Source organism: Triturus cristatus, chromosome 8 (genome assembly GCF_964204655.1).
Source record: "Triturus cristatus chromosome 8, aTriCri1.1, whole genome shotgun sequence".
Taxonomy (NCBI): Eukaryota; Metazoa; Chordata; class Amphibia; order Caudata; family Salamandridae; genus Triturus; species Triturus cristatus.
This window is the reverse complement of record NC_140591.1, coordinates 601,715,882-601,733,788: the sequence shown is the minus strand read 5'-3', so window position 1 is coordinate 601,733,788 and position 17,907 is coordinate 601,715,882. Positions and strand designations below refer to the sequence as shown.

The 17,907-nt window shown below is 46.4% G+C and overlaps 1 protein-coding gene across 15 annotated transcripts in view; it reads left to right on the top strand.

Moving 5' to 3' along the window:
- MYCBP2 (MYC binding protein 2) overlaps positions 1–17,907 on the top strand; it is a 1,771,217-nt gene that overhangs the window by 1,246,627 nt on the left and 506,683 nt on the right. For all 15 annotated transcript variants that reach the window (XM_085622060.1, XM_085622057.1, XM_085622054.1 and 12 more), the window contains one exon: positions 3,930–4,099. In XM_085622060.1, the coding sequence (XP_085478186.1) occupies positions 3,930–4,099 (170 nt within the window). The remainder of the gene's footprint in view (positions 1–3,929; positions 4,100–17,907) is intronic.

The following is a 17,907-nucleotide window of genomic DNA, read 5'->3' as shown; positions in this document are numbered from 1 at the left end:
AATCCAAGAGGCTGGACACCTTTTGGAAGTGGATTTCTCTACCACCAGCTTGGCACTGCTGCCGGTGAACACCTTTTATCTTGGGCCAATATTCCCATGTCTTATGGGATTAGGCTGCACAGCTGCTGCCGGATTAAGGCCGAGCCATCCTGAACCAGGCATTAAGTGATGGTCAGGACGCAGCAAAGTTCGCCATTCAGTGTGGGCTGGACAACACAGACTCACTTGTCAGGGTCTTTGCCACTCTTATCGTCATCTGCCACTATGCCTTTTTGACGTTCACTGGGTTTTCATGGGAAGTCCATCCATCTCTGATTGACATGCCTGAACACTTCAATTAAAGCCAGGTCACCACCAGATGCCTGGACCTTTCCTTGAGCCCTAGGCAACAGTCCACGGTCAGGCGTTCCATGGGCGTCTGCAATATCAGCCTTACCTGCCAGCCCAGCAAGTTTACCAGTCCTTTAGTGGCCAAAAAGCAAATCCCAGAAATGTCACAGACCTACTCTTAGCATACTGGCCAGTCCTCCACCCCTCCAGCTGCTGCAGCCTCCAAATCCCTTTAATGGGCCCTCAACGCAGCAGAACTATTCCATTGTCGGCAGTATCAAGCACTACCTGCTCCAATAACAATCAATCTCTGGCAAGTGGGTGCTTCAAATCGTGCAGCGGGGTTATGCCCTTCCATTTCTGGAAACACTGCCTACTTTGCCACCATTCACACAATGACTGTTGGAGAACCATCTCTTTTTACTCTTCCAGTAAGTGCAGGTTCAGCTGGCCAAAGGAGCCATTGAGAGGGTGCTGGTATCAGAGGTTTTCGTGGCTGTTATTCCCAATACCTTCTGGTGCCGAAAAAGGTCTGAGGCCTCGGTGCTATACCAGATCTCCGCCCCCCTCATCTCCTTTCTACAGAAAAAGAAGTTTAAGATGCGAACCTTGGGTCAGGTTCTGTCTATTCTGGACGCCGGAAACTGGATTGAAGCATTGGGCTTTCAGGACACCTATTTCCGCATTCCTGTTCTGTAGACAAAAATACATTATTTCACAGTAGGCCCGAGCATTTCGTTTGTTGTTCACCCCTTAAGGCTCACCAGGGCCCCTCAGGTGCTCACTAAGGTGATGGAGGTGGTTGCAGTGCATCTGCAGAGGTCAGGAGTCTGAGTCTGACCCTACCTCGATGAGTGGCGGTTGAAGGCGGGCTTTCCTCATGCAATCATCAACCACCACTAGACTACAGCGGACCTTCTGCTCCTGGGTCTGATGGCCTCCTGCATACTGCTGGCGAAGTGCAACAATCAGGGTGGTGTAGGTTCGTGGACCCTGTGCCAAGAGGCTTTGCATCTCTGGACTTGGCGGGAGCATCAGAACATTTTCATGGACATGCAGCACCTGGTGGGATCTCTGAAGCCAGGGCATTCGCACTCAGCCACCAATGCTTTGCGGATCACGAATGGCATCTACACCTGGAATTGCAGAAAGATCTGCTCCAAGAATGGGGAGAACCTTGGCTAGATTTATGCACCACCTCAGAGAACGTGCTAAGTCAGCTCTTCTACGCTTTAAGGTTTCCAAAGTGGTTCTCCTTCAGTGACGCGTTCCGCATAAACTGCAACCTGGGACTCCTGTATGCCTTTCCGCAGACACCGATCTTGCCTCGGGTTTTCAAGAAGATCAGGACCTACCAGGCCCAAGTTATCCTGATGGCCCCGGCCTGGGCAAGGAGAGTTTGGAATCTCAAACTCCTTAGCTGAAGCATCTGTCCTCCGATGAGGCTGCCTCTTCAGGAGGATCTCATGTCACAACAACAGGGCAGGGTTCTGCACCCAAAGCAGTGCACGCTCTACGTTCATGCGTGGAGATTAAGTAGTGAAAGTTGAATGCCCTTGATCTTCCTTCCGAGATTTCTGATGTCATCTTGGCAACCGGGCATCCCTCCACAAAGACTGAATATTCCTGCAGTTGGGATAAATTTGTGGCTTGGTGCTCATCCTGTAATTTTGATCCCATTTCTGCCTCTTATTTAAAAGTGCCTGCCTGTACACCTTTCTGCCCATACCACTCCTGTCCAAAGTCCTCAAGAAAATCAGGAATTACCAGGCTTAAGTTATTCTTGTGGTCCCGGACTGGGCATGGAGAGTCTGGTATCCCGAGCTTCTCCAACTACGCATCGATCCTCCGATCAGGCTGCCCCTTTGGGATGATCTTCTGTCGCAGCAGCAGGGGTGGGTCCTCCAACCGATACTGTCAACTCTGGGCCTTCTTGCATGGAGATTGAGCGGTGAAAGTTTGTAATACTATTGTCAGCCAGTCCCTCCACCAAGGCGGAATATGCCAGCCAATGGAAATTTGTATTATATTGTACAGAGAAGTCTATTGACCCTCTTTCTGCTTCCCTATCTGACATTTTACTTTTCATTTAAATCCTTGCCCAGCAGGGCTCTGCTCTGGGCACTCTCAAAGGGTACTTTTCAGCCCTGTCTGCCTTTCTGCGGCTGCCAGACAAACCCCCCTTTGTTTAAATTTCCCATTGTAAATAGATTTCTCAAAGGCCTTGTGCATATGTTTCTTCCTTCTCCTTTCATCATACCTCAGTGGGACCTTAATTTGGGTCTCACCTTTCTAAGTGAGCTCCATTTGAAACTCTGCACAATTGCCCCCCTCTGGCTGCTTACTAACAAAACAGTATATTTAGTGGCAATTTCTTCTCCTATGAGGGAGAGCAGTTTCTGGCTCTGTCATCCAGGTCTCCTTACCTGACCATCTTTCCTGATTAGTTTGTGCTACGCACTAGGTTCTCTTTCTTACTGAAAGTGCTAACACCTTTCCATGTGGTGCAACCTCGCCCACTTTCCACACTTAAGAATTCCGGGTGGATGACAAACTCTTCGAGGGGTACGTGAGAGCTAATAAAGGTTATGCAGTGCAGAAGAGGAGTCTCTCAAGATGGGTTGTCCTCTGCATCATGATTTGCTACATTCTGGCGAAGAAGTAGTCTCCTGAGGGCTTAAGAGCTCATTCTACCAGAGTAAAAGCTGCTACCACGGTTATGCAGTGTGGAGTTCCAGTCCTTGATATTTGTCATTCAGCAACGTGGGCAACCCTGCACACGTTTACTAAGCACTACTGCCTGGACAGACAGATCCGCTGGGACGGCCTTTTTGGGCGCTCTGTCCTGCAGGACTTCCTGGTCTAAACCTGTCCGTACTCCCTTCTCCGGGTATGGTATTTCTTGGGTGTCTATTCATAGGTAAAAAATCTACAGCTAGATGTCTCTATCAGATGGACAAGTTACTTACCTTTGGTAACGCCTTATCTGGTAGAGACATAATCTAGCCGCAGATTCCTTATGGACCCATCCATCCTCCTTGCTCTGCAGACCGGTTTTTAGGGCCTGGGCTGGTCCCTTTAAGGGCCCTAGTTGTTCAAAGCACACTAATGTCAGTGCACTTCATGGCTCCACGTTTCTGGCGTAGAAAGTCGTGAAATGTAACTGCCGTCAGCACACCGAGGTGGTGCATATATAGGTGATGTGGACGTTACTATGATGCCGTCAGACGGAGCCAACTCCTACTGGCATGTTTGGGTATTGTTCGAAGAAAAATCTGCCGGATCCTGTCTTGACGTCTGGGAAATTCTAAGGTAAGGAATCTGCGACTAGATGGGCTCCACCAGATAAGGCGTTACTGAAGGTATGTGGCTTGTTCTTTAGGTAGACTGAGCTCAAAAATAGTCGGTAGTAATTGGAGCATCACATTTCACTCTGTTCAAAAAGAATGGGTTGAATTAACCTGTATTTTCTTCTTCCGTAAAATTTCTCTCTTTATTTAATGTTGATACTGAATTGAAACCACATTGTTCCTAACTTTCTAATACATGTAATTTTATATGTATTTAAAATGTTTTATGCACAATTTGACTATTTGAAGGCTGTGGACGGTATGCTGGTGGCCAGGGCTATAACAGCATTGGACACTTCTGTGGCGGATGGGCTGGTAACTGCGGGGATGGCGGCATTGGAGGAAGTACCTGGTACTTGGTGTGTGATCGATGCAGAGAAAAGTATCTCCGTGAAAAGCAAGCTGCAGCCAGAGAGAAGGTATATTTTCTTTAGTTGATTTTGCAATGTAAGTGATGAGCTGTTGAAGATTCCCACATTAATATATGTGAAATTAGGCGTGTCTATTTCAAAGATAAAGATGGCACATTTTGCAAAGGTAGGTCGCACACTGCTCGTCACACCAGCAAGTTGCCCCAAGGAACTGTGGTAAATGTAGTGGCGACAGCGAGTACGCCTATGCCACGATGTATAAAGAACAGTATGTGTTGCGTTAGCCATCCCTGGACACGTGTTTCGAGGTAGTTGCCTCTCGTCAGCAGGGAGCAGGTCAGTGTAAGGGGTGCCACGTGGACTGCCAAAATGTAATTAAAACAGGTCAAGTACCTCTCATGGCGCGCAGGTGCAGATCCAAGGCTCGTCAGCCCGTTGGCTCAAGGGAGCCGTAATAAATTGTGCAAAGGTAGGCCGCACACTGCTCGTCACACCAGCAAGTTGCCCCAAGGAACTGTGGTAAATGTAGTGGCGACAGCGAGTACGCCTATACCACGATGTATAAAGAACAGTATGTGTTGCGTTAGCCATCCCTGGACACGTGTTTCGAGGTAGTTGCCTCTCGTCAGCAGGGAGCAGGTCAGTGTAAGGGGTGCCACGTGGACTGCCAAAATGTAATTAAAACAGGTCAAGTACCTCTCATGGCGCGCAGGTGCAGATCCAAGGCTCGTCAGCCCGTTGGCTCAAGGGAGCCGTAATAAATTGTGCAAAGGTAGGTCGCACACTGCTCGGCACACGCCACGCATACTTGCATTCACACTCGAGCATAGGTGTATCCGCCGACGCTGACCTTCAGGGACCATTTTCATTGGGGGAACACGCCTGGTAGGTGTAGCAGTGTGCGGCTAATCTGGTTTAAAGATGGCACATTTGACTGTTGGTACGGTTGTCATACCTATGAAAATCTCAAATGTGCTGTATCTGGTACTGCTCCTCAGAAGTAATGGTACTTTGGTACTTTGGTTTTATGGCTAGCTATGGTGAAGAATCGGTCAAAGCGGTGATCTGAGATCCTCCATCTTAGGTCCTATGTGCTTCATTATTCTCTCTTTGGTCTTATCTTAAGGTCTGTGAGTATCAAATAAATGCTGCACTGCCCAGTTATGACCAGTACCTTAAGACATATTTTTCAAAGCAAGCTATGTAAAGTACACACACAAGCTTTACAGGATTTGCAACATTTTATTAAATTAACTCAAATTCATATGCTAAGTCCCTGTAGTTGATACATTTCTGAAGGCAAGTAGATTTTTTCTAGATGAGAAATAGCTAAATGAGGTATCCTGTTTTTTCAGGCTTAGTAGGTTTTCATTTGAGAAGTTTGGAAGTGAGAGACATAAAAATACCTACATTAGCACCAGGCACAAATCTCCGGCTATGTTGAAAGCTAGTAAATCTTGAAAGTGACACGATATATTGAATTTCATTGAGTAAAACCAACCATTAATATATGAAGGAATCTTCACAAACTTTGAATATCCCTTTAACTGAACCTATAGCGCTTAATGTAAAAGAATAAGTGCTGTTGTCCAAAGTTTTGCTCAGGAGCCTGCAGCAGACGCTATTGAATGTTGGCAGCCGAATACCAAGGCTTCATGGGCTTCAGTCCACTTCTTGCCTCTTTTAACCATCACCAGATGCTCCATGTCCCTTTGTCTCACTCTTGCTGGTTCCTGCTTTCTCCCTTTGTCAGGTTTTTTCTTTATCTTCCTCCTTCTTTCCACCATTTTCTCTCGCTTGCTCTGGGTCACAGCCTAATGAAGAACGAGAGTTAGAGCTATTGGCATTGTAAATTACAATGTCTTTGACCCATGTGTTATGGAGTGGACTGGACGTATGTGGTGTGGAGTGGAATTGTGGGTTGTATTAGAATTGTGGGTTGTATTAAAATTGTTAGCTGTGGAATTGTGTGGCATGGAATTGTGTGGAGTGGATTTGTGGAGTGTAATTGTGGCATGATGTGCAGTGGAATTATATGGATAGTAATTATGTGGGTTTGAGTGTACTGGAATTATATGGAGTGGGGTTGTGTGTCATGAAGTGTAATTATGTGGTATAGTAGTTTGTGTTGTGGAGTGGTATGTAGTGGAGTTTAATTATGTGGCGTGCTGTTGAATTTTGTGACGTGGAATTCTGTGGTGTGGATTGGATGTATATGATGTGTTGTGTAATTGTGTTGTACAGTTTAATTATGTGGTTTATTGTTGGATTATGTGATGTGGAATGGAAATGTGTGTAGTTGAATTTTGTGGTGTGGAACTGTGTGGCGTTGAAATGAAATGATGCTGATCAGAATTTTTTGGCATGGTGTGGATTGTATTGATGTGGATTGTTGCCCTGTGAAAACATCACAGACCAGGTGAGAAGGTAAAATCAGTGTGGAACTGCAAATAACTGATTTCCACACAATGCTCAGACAGTCACCTGCAATGCATTAGGGGGTAGAAAATGTATATGCAGCAAAATCTTAACAAAAACTTCACCGCTCTATACCAATTCACTTTTCTAAAAGTGTCAATTGTGTTTGAACTGCAATGTATCCATTACTATGATACATGACAATACGAGTCATTTACTCCCAGTCAGCCAATTGTCAAAAGGAACCGGTGAGGAGAGAGGTAAGTAAGAGAAAGCGAGACAGGTACTTTAAGGTGGTCTAAAGAGTATGAAGTTGACTGTAAAAACATAATACTTGAAGAGACTGAAGGGGGGTCATTTTAAGATAATCTGAGGAAGATTTTGACGTGAGTTCTGGGGAATACGGAACCAAGTATATACAACAAGTCTCGAAAGCACGATCTAAAAAGTGCCTAGTGTTTACGCCTAAACCAAAACAGTATGTTTAAGACGGTGATGTAGCTCTCTCGATGTCATCATGACATCAGGCGGCGTGCACTTGTATCACAGGAATATTATGCGTACATCTTGAGAAAACTGTTAAGCAGTAGTCATGCTCACGTCTAGCTACACAGAAATGCACTTGGGCGCAAATGACTTGTTTACTATACTATATGTATGTGTGCGGCTGAACACTGTAACACCTATCCTCTTCTCAGTCTTTGAAATTAATCACAGGCTAGAGAAGTCAGGTTCGTATAGACTTTCAGTGACACCAACATCAACATGGAAACACTGACAAATCCTTTTGCCAACTAACTAATATCCACAAGATACCCTCATCACTTACAGGTTATAATTTTAAGGCAAGTTTTAATTTTTTCCCCCCAAACTCTCCCATCTTGAATGGCCAGTATCAGAAAGCCCTGTGGGTAACCTATACAAGTTGGAAACCACACATATTCTGGATAGCACTGAGAAGACCAGTCAGTTGTGCAACCCTTGTTTTTTACAGGGACAAGATAGCTTGCCCAAAGATTGTCCTACTGTATCTTTACCTCCATGCACAGTTGGGTTTTAATTGGATTCTGGACACGTAGACGTTAATATAAGTATATGCTTTAATATGGAATTGAACCCAAAGTATTGTTGTCCTTTCCATTGAGAGTAGCGATAACAGTACAATATGAATATGACTACTTTATATAAAGAGGCATAACACACCGTTGCATTAATACCTGGCATGCTACATGTATCTTAGTGAATCTCGTCCTTTAAAAAGATATTGTATCAACTGTTTTATCAAAAAAGACTTGCACGCACATGTTTTAGAGTTGGTTAAAGAGGTGTTTGAAACTTTAAGGGGGTCCCACAAGCCTCAAAAGTGGACTAATGTTACATTCTTGTGGGCCGCTACTGAAGCACCTTGGTTTTTGGCATGTGTTCATGTGAGACAAATTCGGCACTGATTGATCTACTATTTTTAATTAATTATGGACTCTTTCTGCCCTAGGTTTTGTATAAATTAACTTAAAGGAAGACTGCATGGTTTTATTGCCCGTGTTTTTCTCCAACACAATTCAGCCTATTTATCGGCTCATTCAAAGACCTGCGGCAATCAGATTCGGGCATGTAGGAAGTTGCATCTTTATATAGTATACAAAAAAGAGGTACACTATACAAAAATTCCATGTATCCCCTATAAGTTTACAGGGGCTTGCTCTAGCAATCCAGATGTGCTATGTAGGGGCTAGTGTGGTCGAGCAGCCTTAGGTTTAGAGAGGAGTGATAGACATCTGCTGCATTCACACAGTCAATAAATGATACACAGAACTCTATAAGGTGATCCACACCAATGTTTAAAAATAACACATCTTTATATACTTTTAGGCACCAAATTCATCACAATCAGGTAAGCAGATTTCGAGTTACAAATATTTACAGTTTTCAAAGGTGGACACTCAGTGCAATTTCTGAAGCGGTAATGTTATCCTATAGAGGAAGGGCATATGCAGGTACCTTATAGCGACTTACAGGACCAATCTTCCGGACTTAAAGTGAGTATGGAACAGGATTCCAGGCAGCACCAGCAGGTCACCTTAGTCAGCAGTGCGGTGGCCGAGTGCAGAGGTGCATTACAGCATTTTAAGTCAATGAAGATCGATCTTGTCAAAAAGAGGCTGGGACTGGGGGACCAGTCCGGCTGAAGCAACAAGGGGGCTCAACTTCACGATGCTTGGGGACGTGGGGACACCTTTGGTCCTCTTCTCAGGTCGGAGTGGCTGTGTGCAGATCTGTCCTGGGGCATCTGTTTTTGTCACCAGAGACACTGACTGTAGAGGGGGCCTGCACAAAGAGGCTGCAGGTGACATCGGGAGGTCCACAGTTGGCAAACCCAAGGTGAGCTTCCGTTCTGGAGGGTCTGGGGACCACACTGGCACTGTTGGCCCACTTCAGCTCAGACTAGGAGGCACAAGTGCAGTGGTGCTCTCCGGGGATGGGTTTTTAGCTATCTGAGTCCTGCAGGATGCAAGAGAGCAGCTCTGCTACTCCACGTGAGTTCCTGGGTCTTGGGTGAAGGCTAGCAGTCCTCCCAGGCTTTTAGAGGAACAGAAAGCTGCAGGACGAATGGGTTTTGGTGCAATTGTCAAGGACAGCTGACAGGCCGACAGGGTTGGCAACAAGTCAGTTGCTGGTCTTCTGTTCTTGCTTTTATGACTCTTCAGCATCCGTCTTCTTTTTCAGGTCAGCAGGATCTGATTTTGTGGTACCAGGGGCTCCCTAAATCCTAGATTTAGGGGTGTTAGGAGAGTGTAGGGTAGTAGCTAATGGGCTACCTTCCCCTGGGGGTTACTACGCCCCCTGTATAACCACTTCATGTGGGAAGTGGGCATAACCCTGTCCTAGAGTTCCTAATTCTGCCATCACAAAGATGGCAGGCTTGTAAATTGTGTGTCCACATCAGATAGCCCACCTTAGGGGTGGAGCTTGCCTGAGGGTGAACACGCCTATCTGACTACTAATTTTTCTGCATGCCCAGGCGCCACATGGGCCCTGGCCTGGCAGGTGGCGTCACCTCTGAGGGAAGCCAGATTTTCATACCAAAGGCGCAGGATCTTTGAAGCTCCCTGCCTTGTAATGCTAACTTACAGGTAAAACACCCTCTATGGAGGAGACTTTGTTCCTGACTTCCTGAGAGTGTGGACCCTCACCACTGGGATCAGAAACTAGTCTGTGGTGGCAGGCTGGTCAGAACCAGTCTGTCAGCACACTAATAGTTGGTAGGTTTCCAGGGGCTCCTCTAAGGTGCCCTCTGGATGCATATATTAATAAATCCATCACTGGAATCAGTCTAGGTTTATTATTTCAAGATGTTTGATACCAAACATCCTAGGTTTTCAGTGAAGCCATAATGTAGCTAGGGAACTCGTTTTTCACCAGTGTCCAACACTTGTATTTAAAATGGCTACCCTGGTCACTTGTACTGGCAGTCATTGAACTGACCAGCACAGGGGCATAGCTGCTCATTCAGATATGTCCACACGTGTAGATTAGTGCACCCAGCCTTAGGACTGTAAGGCCTGCTGTAGAGCTGACTTACCTGTACTGCATGCAGTGTCTGCATGCACGGCATACAGGGATCTGTGCCATGTCGTGTTTTCCCTTTTGTCTACACCAAGACAACCGGCCTGCAATGGCTGTCTGCATTAGTTAAGGTGGCACAATGCATGTCGCACTTAGGGACCCTCTTCAGTACCCCTGCCCTAGGTACCTGAGATACCATTTTCTAGGGACTTAAAGGGGTGTCAAATGTATTGTCAATTGGGGGAACAATTGTACAGTTTTAGGGACAGAGATTTGGCACTGGGGATCCAGATAGCTGGAACCCAGTGCACTTTTTTTTCCAGAATACCAGTCTAAACGTGGGGGTGACCATGTCAACAAGCATTGGCGTAGCCAATAGGTCTTGCCTTTGGGACCTTATAAGTGTTTAGTTATGCAGCACATTATAAACAGGCTAGGCGCCATGGGTGGGTTAAAGAGTCAGGAGGAGCCCAAGACCAGGTCCCTCCACGTCAGGAGCAGCGAACAGAGTCAAGAATCTTGCCGCAGCTCCCAGCGAGCCAGAACCTGAACCATCGGCCAGAATCAAATAACAATAACCAGACTTTCAACTACTACTGTGCATCTTGTGATGTATAGCAAACTGATATGTATAGAACAGTTAAGCAGAGTGACACTTTCATGGAATTGTGACCAGTTCCTTAATGTAAGGGGGAGGGCAAAATAAAACAGACTGTCTCAGAACTAAAGACGCACAATAACATTAAACCACAACTAATATTAATACAGCTGCTGCTACTATTACTATTACCAATAATACGAACAAGTAACGCGTATCGTTATTGCTGTTGTTGGTATTATTGTTACATGTGTAAATGATGGTCCCCAAAATGCTATCAATGCATTTTCTTCATGTTTTACAAGTATAAATACCTATAATGGAGAGACAGCGGGTGGTGGGTGGATAGGAGAGGGAGTCTAGATTCCTGGGCTGGAGAAAGGATTGGCTGGCAGGTAGAGGCGCCTAGTTGGGTAGAGCATCTGCCAGTGGGAGCTGTGCGTCTCCTGTTTTGTTGGGATGCATTGAATATTGAGCGGGCGTGTGAGGGGGAGTTTTCAAGTCAGGGGTGTCTTTTCAACAGATGTTTTCTTCTCCCGTTCCGTTTCCGAATCATCTTTTGTTTCCCTGACAATTGTGAACAATGTGCTCTCGACAGATGGGCGAGCCATTTACATGGAATTCTGCCTTTTTATCTGCTCCTGTTCGTCGGCACAGAGATAGATGTTTGTGTGTTTGTTTACAGTGTTGCGTGCGCAGGTGGATGACTGGCATTAATATCACACGGGAAGCTCCAAGTGATGTGAATGTGTCAAACAAACGACGTCACAAATAAAGCAGCTTTGTGAGAGCCAGCCGGGTGCGGAGCCGGCAGCGGGGCAGCTCTGACTTTAAAGGGGATGTCATTCTCCTCCACACGTCCAGGGAGTGGGCAACCCCAGGAATAGCAGACTCCATTATCAATGGGCCCCGGGCCGCTTGGCCGCTTTACTTGAACACAAACCGAGCCGGCTGGCTTGGGCAGTGTGAGGAGAGTTTCTAATTGGTGTCTAAAGGGAGCTTCTCACAGCCAAAGAGGGAGTAAAGGCAATGCGCTATAATTACTTTCCATGCTTCAAAAAAATCTCAACATTCAGTGCAGCCTTTAATAATTTTGTGTATAGCTCTGCAAGTTTAATGTTATAAATATTAGAAAAGATGTTCTGAAAAATTTGTGGTAGCAGTAGACTTGGTTGATTCATCGCTGACTAAACTTCATTTTCAAACATGTTCATTCAGTTTATTTAAAATTTCCTCTGCATGGCATGCGCTATGTGCCATCAAAAAACGTGCGCACGTACAATATTTTGGATAAAAAACATCGGGATGGGTATTGCACCGTATGAGTGTTTTATAATATAGAGAGTTCGGTAAGGAAGTTCATGCGGCTTAAGGAGGGAGGTGGTGGGGGGAATGAAGACACACTCAAAAGGTTGAGGGAATAGGAGATAAAGAAAGGAGATGCGAGCAGGGAAGACAAAGAAGGGACAGTTGGGGAGAAAAGCTGAGAGGGACATGGTGAGGTAATGGGTAAAAGGGGCACAGGAACGGCACAGAAGAAGGCGAATTGACGATTTCTCCTCTTCCAATGAATCCTCCACTGGTCTGCCGCACGGAGCACATCATAGCAGGGCAGGCATATCTGTGGCAGCATGCTCACTCTGGGCACAGCCGTTTTCCAAAACACATTTCCCCTCGTGGTAGATGAAGAGAAACTGACAGTGTGTTTAACAAGCATGAGGGAGCGTGGAGCGGCCCTACGGCCGCGAATGAGCAGGCAAATGCACCCGTGCTTGTATCTGCCTTGCGGGAGCGAGCAGCGGCGGCGCTAGAGCCATATGTTTTCAATTACCACGCATACCGCTGCTCGCTCCCGCAAGGTGGATGCCAGCACGAGTGTGCTTGAAAAGGAGCAGACCGATGGCTAAAGGCCCTCCTAGAGCAACGCATGTGCGCTGCCTAGGCGAGACCTAAAAAGAGCAAGCACTATGGAGGCAGCTGCAGGCAGGAGGGGTGGGAAGTGGGAAGAAATAGTACCTCAATCACGTCTGGAGCAGCAGACAGGAGCAGATTAACGTAATCTATGCTTGGTCCCTGCTCCATAGAGAGGAAGAGTGATGTTAAGCCAACAAATTGTAAAGTAATGGGCAGGCTCCAAGCCATTTCTGTATACAACTGTGTCTCTCAAGCTAAATGAATGGGCTAGTGCATGCACTCGCAGGCTCGACCCTCAAAAAGTATGCATTTGCAGTATAATGGTCGAGGTGGACCTTTTACATGTGACCTATTTCTTAAACTTCTCTTCCCTGCATTGCATTTCGTTAGTGAGAACACTTGCTGCCATTGACATAAAAGCTCAAAAAGCTTGTATCTCTGTGGCTGCCCTTTTATTGACAGCTTTACAGTGCATCTAAAACTCAACAGTTAGAAAGATGATGATGCACTATGTCGTGGACCTGGCAAGTTGCAATAAAGAAGAGAACAAAACACTTCAGATAGTGAAAAAACCTTTATTCACTCAGGGGCATATTAACTGGAGTTGTCGGGCAGGTCAGTGTAGCAAGTTATCTTGCTGCGCTGCGTCGCAGGGAAATGGCAGGAATGCACCGTATTTATCGAATATGGTGCACATTCCTGTTCTTTCTCCCTGCGTTAGTACCAATGCAGGCACCCTTGCACCATGGTGCAAGGATTCCTGCATTACAGGCAGGATTGTTTTTTGTGCCGGAAGGGCCACCTTCCTGGACAAAAACAATCCATAGAGGCATATTCCTCTTTCTATGTGTTCTGCACACCTAGAAAGAGGAAAAATCGAGGAGAAAAAAAGATATTTCACCTTGTTACGCCTCACCTGGGGAGATTTTGACACATTCCCAGGTTTACAGCTACTTGTATGAACAGGGAATGTGTTAGAAACTATGGGAATTGCGTAATGCCGATGGAACACCTCTCTTGCGCAGAGTAAGGCACCACAGCGATTTGTTCTGCATTGTATTACTCCATATGTTTAATTCATCACATCCATGCAAAGTGGCTTTGTGCGGCTTCATAAATATGACTAAGAGGATTGTGTCATGCATGTACCTCATAGTGTGGTGCAAGCATGACACAAATCCCTCATAAATATGCCCGTCACTGTTTAACACTTGTCTAAGAATTATAAAAGTTACTTTAAGACAGGATAAAAACATCGTCCTATGCTACCATCACATTTTTGTTCCTGTAAAAATGAACCCTCCATTTACAGAAATGCAGACATCTGCTTTTATATGTTACTTGTGCATGGGTGACTGAAACCCTCCCTCAGGCAAAAAAATCTTTTCCGTGCACGGTCACGCATACTCACACCATCGCAGGGGCGGACTCTTTAGCCTTTACCATCTCCCTATCGCCGCAACAAGCGCTGAAGGGTCTGATTGTTTACAGACCCCCGGGCCCAGTGGGATCCTTTTTTGATGATCTCCAGCAGGCCATGTCGATCCTTGTCCTTAGATCGGAGCTGTGCCTACTGGCGGGAGATTTTAATTTCCATTTGGACGACCATAATGACCAGGACGCCATCAAATTGCTGGATATTGCATCCACTCTAGGCCTTTCCCCCTATCTTTCTGGTCCGACCCACAACAAAGGCCACACACTCGATCAGGTGTTTTCCACCACACCTATCATGGCTGTAACTCTTCTGCCAGTCGTCTGGTCTGATCATTATCTTGCCCACTTTGAAATACCTTCTACTGTGACCTCTCCGGCCAGTGTCATGAGGCAGCAGGGCAGCAGCTATAGGGCATTCCACCGGGTGACCCCAGACATGCTAACGCATGCCCTGGCAGATCACCCTGTTTCCTGTACTGGCGACCTGGAGAAAGATCTGGAGAGCCTACATTCCTGGCTTCTTGCCAGACTAAATGAGCTCGCTCCCTCACAGCCACCCAGATCTGCTGCCCGGCGGGTCTCTGCCCCCTGGTTTACGGAGGATTTAGCCCACGCTCGTAGGCAATGTAAAGCTGCTGAGCGGGCGTGGAGAGTCCAGTATGAGCCTGAAGCCAAACAACGCTATAAAATCATGATGAAGTCCTACCACGATCTTATCTTACAGGGCAAGAAATGTTACTTCGCTAAAAGGATTGAAGACGCAGCTAACTCCTGTAAGGAGATTTTTTCTATTGTACGTGAATTTACCAGCCCCCGGACAACCTCTACTCAGGGTGCCCCGGTGGAGACCTGGGCTAACACTATTGCCAATTTCTTCACCACCAAAATCAGGCTAATTCAGGATTCTTTCCCGTCGAGAGCGTTAGATGATTTATCTACGATGCCGACGGAGACAGTCTTCCTGTCTCCTCCTGGCCCAGCTTTGCTAGACTTTCCTCCCCTTCCGGTTGCCGCATCCTTAGCCTTGATGAGGAACCTTAAATCAGGCTCACCATTAGATCCGTGTCCAGCAAAATTCTTAGCGAAAATGGCAGATGTCATTAATCCCATAGCTAATCCTATCCTCAATTTATCCCTGAGTCAGGGTTTTCTGCCCCAGGCCTGGAAGCAAGCCATGGTCATCCCCCTGATCAAGAAGCCCAATCTTGATCCAGAGGCGCCTTCTAATTATAGGCCAATCTCGCTCCTTCCAGCACTGACCAAGATCCTGGAGAAACACGTGCACAGCGTGCTCTCTAACTTCCTGGAGTCTAATGAGTTACTTCATGAATCCCAATCGGGCTTTCGTTCCAACTTAAGCACCGAGACGGCGCTCCTGGAAGTCTCGGAGATCGTGAAGGAGGTGCTGGACACAGGAGGCAGGGTGATGTTAGTCATGTTAGACCTGTCGGCGGCGTTTGACACCGTCCCCCACGAGGATCTCCTCACTAGACTTCATAACATCGGTCTAGGGGGGACGGTGTTCAACTGGTTTCGTTCCTTTCTGGCCAACCGCCGGCAGACGGTCTGGGTCCCACCCGGGTCCGCCGAGATGCCGCCATTGGGAGTCGGAGTGCCTCAGGGCTCTGTACTGAGCCCCACTCTATTTAACATCCTTATGACCCCTCTGGCGACACTGGCGGAGTCCTACGGGGCCCGGATCGTCTCTTATGCTGACGACACCCAGCTTCTATTCACCTGTCGTAAGAGCGAAGAGTTCGATGGAGAAAGGATCTGCGAGTGCCTTGGGGCTGTCTTTAGCTGGTTTTCACACAACAGCCTCAAATGCAACTCGGACAAATCCGAAATACTATTCTTCGGATGCCCATCAGAACCAGATTGGCAGGGATGGTGGCCTGCTGACATGTTCCCTCCCACTCAGTCCTCTAAGTGGGCTAAGAACCTGGGGGTTAAAATTGACAACGAGCTCTCGCTCAAATCCCAGGTTTCCACTCTTACGGGAACATGCTTTGGGATACTCAGAATGTTGCGCAAGTTCTTTCCCCTTCTCTCGGAGGAACATCGGAGGATCACTGTTCAGGCACTCATAGGGTCCAGATTGGACTATGCAAATGTCCTATATCTGGGTCTGCCTGAATACCTCCTCCAGCGTTTGCAGGTTACTCAGAACGCTGCTGCTCGTGCAATTTTTGGCCTGCACCGCCGCACCAGTGCCTCCAATCTCCTCGTATCCCTTCACTGGCTTCCGGTGCGGAAGAGGATACTTTTCAAGGCCATGACTCTCGCCCATAAGGCCTTGCATGGCAATGGTGCCAAATATCTTCAGAGGAGGCTGGACTTCTATCGACCTGTACGATCCCTCAGGTCAGAAGCTTTGGCTTTGGCTCGGGTGCCACGCATCAAAAGGGCTCGGCTAGGCGGCCGGTCCTTTAGCTTTCTTGCTCCGCAGCTATGGAATTCCTTACCGGTGTCCTTGCGAAACACCGCTAACCTGCTTGCCTTCAGAAAAGACTTAAAAACCTGGCTGTTCACTGGATAATCTGCCCCCTCTTTAGGCCCCTGCTCTTTTTACTATTATGTTTTCCAGCTCTTTCTTTGGTCTGGAGCACAAAAGCGCCGGGACACTCCTTTGGAGTAGCCGTTGCGCTATAAAAGTCCCATTTAACATAACATAACATAACATAACATTTATCAAAGTGAAGGCAATTTAGGGCAACCACAAAATTATGGGCATCTATCCCCCATAGGCCATGAGTATTCATTTCAGCACAGCATATAAAACAGACAGGGGAGGAACTTGCCCAGGATCAAAAACACCATTGGCCACACAGTACAAGTAAAAAATATAGAAGATGTCTCCCACCCTGCAGATTTCGGATGAACATATGCTCCTGTTACACTAACCTATAGTCTACCCGCTACCCTAAGTATCCAAGAAGTAACCAGTTAATATTAAATGTAGCTGAACACAGCCCTCTTGCCTTCATGACTCACCATAATGAACTAACACTTGCAATTACAATAATGTGCCATTACATTTCCCAAGACAAATGGGTGGTTTGATTAGCAAGTAAACGAGCATTGGAAAAGCCAACAGGCCGGGAAATGGCTGCCTTCCTTTTGACTTGTCAATGCGTATTTTGTTTTGTCGTGATTTTTGTAAAACTTTATTATTCGGGGGAGTTGCTTGATTGGGTGAAAAATAAAAATACAGACAAAAAATAATAATAAAATGTTGGTCTCATAAAGCATGAATTGTCATAGCAGTCTCTAGCACAGAAGGAGCTGCCAAAGAGAAAACCCAGGTGAGGAGGGCGCAGAAGTAGACTGTACCACACATTATAATTTCTAATCTAGGGCCCAACTGTAGAGTCCTTAGTATGACTACCTAAAACAGCAAGAACTGAATTTTCGTCACCTTGTAAAGCACTGCTCCCAAACCAATCATAGTCCTCTGTATGCTCCTCCCCGAAGAGACATCATGGTAGTTAGGCCCGGCCAAAACACACTGCTCCACATATAACAGTGGAATGTTCTGCAGGAGTGAAAGAAGAACGGCATGGCCATGGTATGAGACATTGGCCATGATACATAAAGACCATTTGAGCTGTGAAGGGTTGTAGGTTCCAGATTGTATGCAATGTTTGTAGATGTCAATGTGCATTATCAAACATCCACTGGACCCCAAACTCACAATGTTCAACAATCCGGAGGAAATTTGCTTCAGTGGATTTACACAATTTATCTCCGCACCAGAGCATTCCTTTGCACAGAAGCCAATATCATTGTGCAAACATAAATTAATATAGGCTTCTTCAGCAATCACGATCAACAACACACAAAATGGATTGGGCAAAGGGTTACTTCTGTGAGTGGGGCCGTGTCACAGAGCAAGGCATATTCTACTATTGATAGACTTGCCTCC